At 39.4% G+C, this 2,006-nt stretch overlaps 1 protein-coding gene across 1 annotated transcript; it reads left to right on the forward strand.

Moving 5' to 3' along the window:
- Positions 1 to 537: 537 nt before the first annotated feature.
- LOC143592167 (uncharacterized) lies at positions 538 to 1,683 on the forward strand. The gene is made up of 2 exons (XM_077072145.1): positions 538 to 717; positions 1,249 to 1,683. Exons 1-2 carry the CDS (start codon positions 538 to 540, stop codon positions 1,681 to 1,683), a joined length of 615 nt encoding a protein of 204 aa, XP_076928260.1.
- Positions 1,684 to 2,006: the final 323 nt, after the last annotated feature.

The raw sequence follows: 2,006 nt of genomic DNA on the forward strand, positions 1-2,006 counted from the left end.
GTGTCAAGGCCTAGCAAACCAATGAAGTCTATACCATTTAGGCCTCCTATCTCAAGAAGGCACATGGCAGCAGGCAGAGGAGAATCTAGTAGAACTGGATCCTAAAGAACAACAAGACCACAATCCAGTGTAGATCTTCCAAGATCTCCCTACTATGATTCAGTCTCTGAGTCGTTAAAAGTGATTATGGAAAGCAGACTGATGAGAGACATAGTCATTAGAAGTGCTTTTGCTGATTTCACTGAAGGGCAGTTGGAGAGAATGGCTACACTTACTCTGTATGATTATAGACAGAAGCAAGTTGGCAGGGAGACAGCAAAATGAAATCAGACATCACTTTGTAAGAGATGCAGTGAGAAAGGCCTCGTTGAAATGAAAAGAGTTTACACTAGTGACAACTTGGCTGATTGGAAAAATAAAAGTTTGTCTTTTGTGGGTAGGCTTCAATTAATTAAATCAGTTATTTCTTCTATGCATATTTACTGGGGTATGATGTTTTTACTTCCGGCAAAATTAATTACTGAAATTGAAAAACTCATGAGAAGATTCCTTTGGTCTAATGGGGATTGTTGCCGGGGAAAAGCTAAAGTGGCTTGGGAGGCTGTGTGCCTTCCTAAATCTGAAGGTGGTCTTGGTATTCGAAGGTTGTCCGAGTTTAATGTTGCGCTTTTGTCTGTTCATATATGGAAATTGCTTAGTAATAAGGAATCTCTTTGGGTCAGATGGATTCATACATATAAACTGCGGGGTGTTAGCTTCTGGGCTGTACAAAAGCGGGGTAATATGTCTTGCACTTGGAGAAACCTCTTACAGATTCGGCAAATGGTGAGACAATTTTTCTGGTTTCGTATAGGGAACGGTGACTCTACTTCTGTCTGGTATGATAATTGGTGTACTATACGTCCTCTTATTGATATGGTTTCTACTAGATCAATTCATCGGGAGGGTTTTTCGTTATCTGACAGAGTTTCAAATCTAGTTGAGGAGGGTATTTGGAGGTGGCCGGTTGAATGGAATTCTATTCTTCATTCTGTGCAGTTTCCTTCAATTCAAAATCAAAAAGATGATGAAGTTTGGATTAAAGATTTGAATGGAAAGCTTGTTCAGTTTTCTGTTAAGGATATTTGGCATGCTATTCGATCTAAGGATCGTAAGGTCACTTGGGTTAATGTTGTATGGTATCCTAACTGTATTCCTAAGCACGCTTTTTTATTGTGGCTGATCATTAAGAATCGTTTAAAAACTCAGGATAAGGTAAGATATTGGGAGAACCGAACTGATGTCAGCCAGGTATGTCCGTTGTGTGATGTTCAACCTGATTCTCATGGTCATTTATTCTTTCGTTGCTCGTTTTCGCTCAAAGTCTGGAAAGGTGTATGTGAGTTTGCTAAGATTGAATCCTATTCTGATGTGTGGGGGGATATCTTGGTGAAATACGAGTCTTTTGCTTCTAGTAAATCGGCGGATGTGGTTACTGCTAAACTTGTTTTAGCAGCGAGTTGCTACCTGATTTGGCAGGAAAGGAATTTAAGACTATTCAAAAATCAAAGGAGGGATTGCAGTCAGATCATTGATGCGGTAGTGGGCATTGTCAGATTAAAACTTCTCTCGAGTCGGTTTCGTTCAAGCTCAAGGAAGTGGATGGAAGTTTGGAAGCTGCCTAATGCTACTTTAGAAGTCTAATGTTTTTTTGTTTTCTTGTAGTTTTATGGGCTGTGTTTAGTGGGTTTTTTAGCTAGCGAGTGGTATGCCTCTCGGCTAGTTTGTGGTTGTGTTTTTTGTTGCCGTTTTGATACTCTGTCATTACGCCAGTTTTTATTTTTAATTTATAGCCTGGGTATAAACCCTTTTACCAAAAAAAAAAAACTTGGCTGACCTGTTCACCAAGCCACTAGATAGAACTAGATTCCACTTTCTCCTGAAAGCCTTGGAAATGATCAACTCTGATGAATTTTGATTGAGGATATGTGCTCATTGTTTTGACTGACTATTCTTATGAAGGTCTT

This window comes from Bidens hawaiensis, unplaced genomic scaffold, assembly GCF_021521415.1.
Source record: "Bidens hawaiensis isolate Kalapana, Puna unplaced genomic scaffold, B.hawaiensis_p1.1 tig00040562_1, whole genome shotgun sequence".
Lineage (NCBI taxonomy): Eukaryota > Viridiplantae > Streptophyta > Magnoliopsida > Asterales > Asteraceae > Bidens > Bidens hawaiensis.

Coding starts and splice junctions, on each gene's coding strand:
- LOC143592167 (XM_077072145.1), top strand. CDS start 538: ATGAGAAGATTCCTTTGGTCTAATGGGGATTGTTGCCGGGGAAAAGCT. Junction 718..1,248: donor GTAATAAGGAATCTCTTTGG/GTCAGATGGATT, acceptor TTAAAAACTCAG/GATAAGGTAAGATATTGGGA.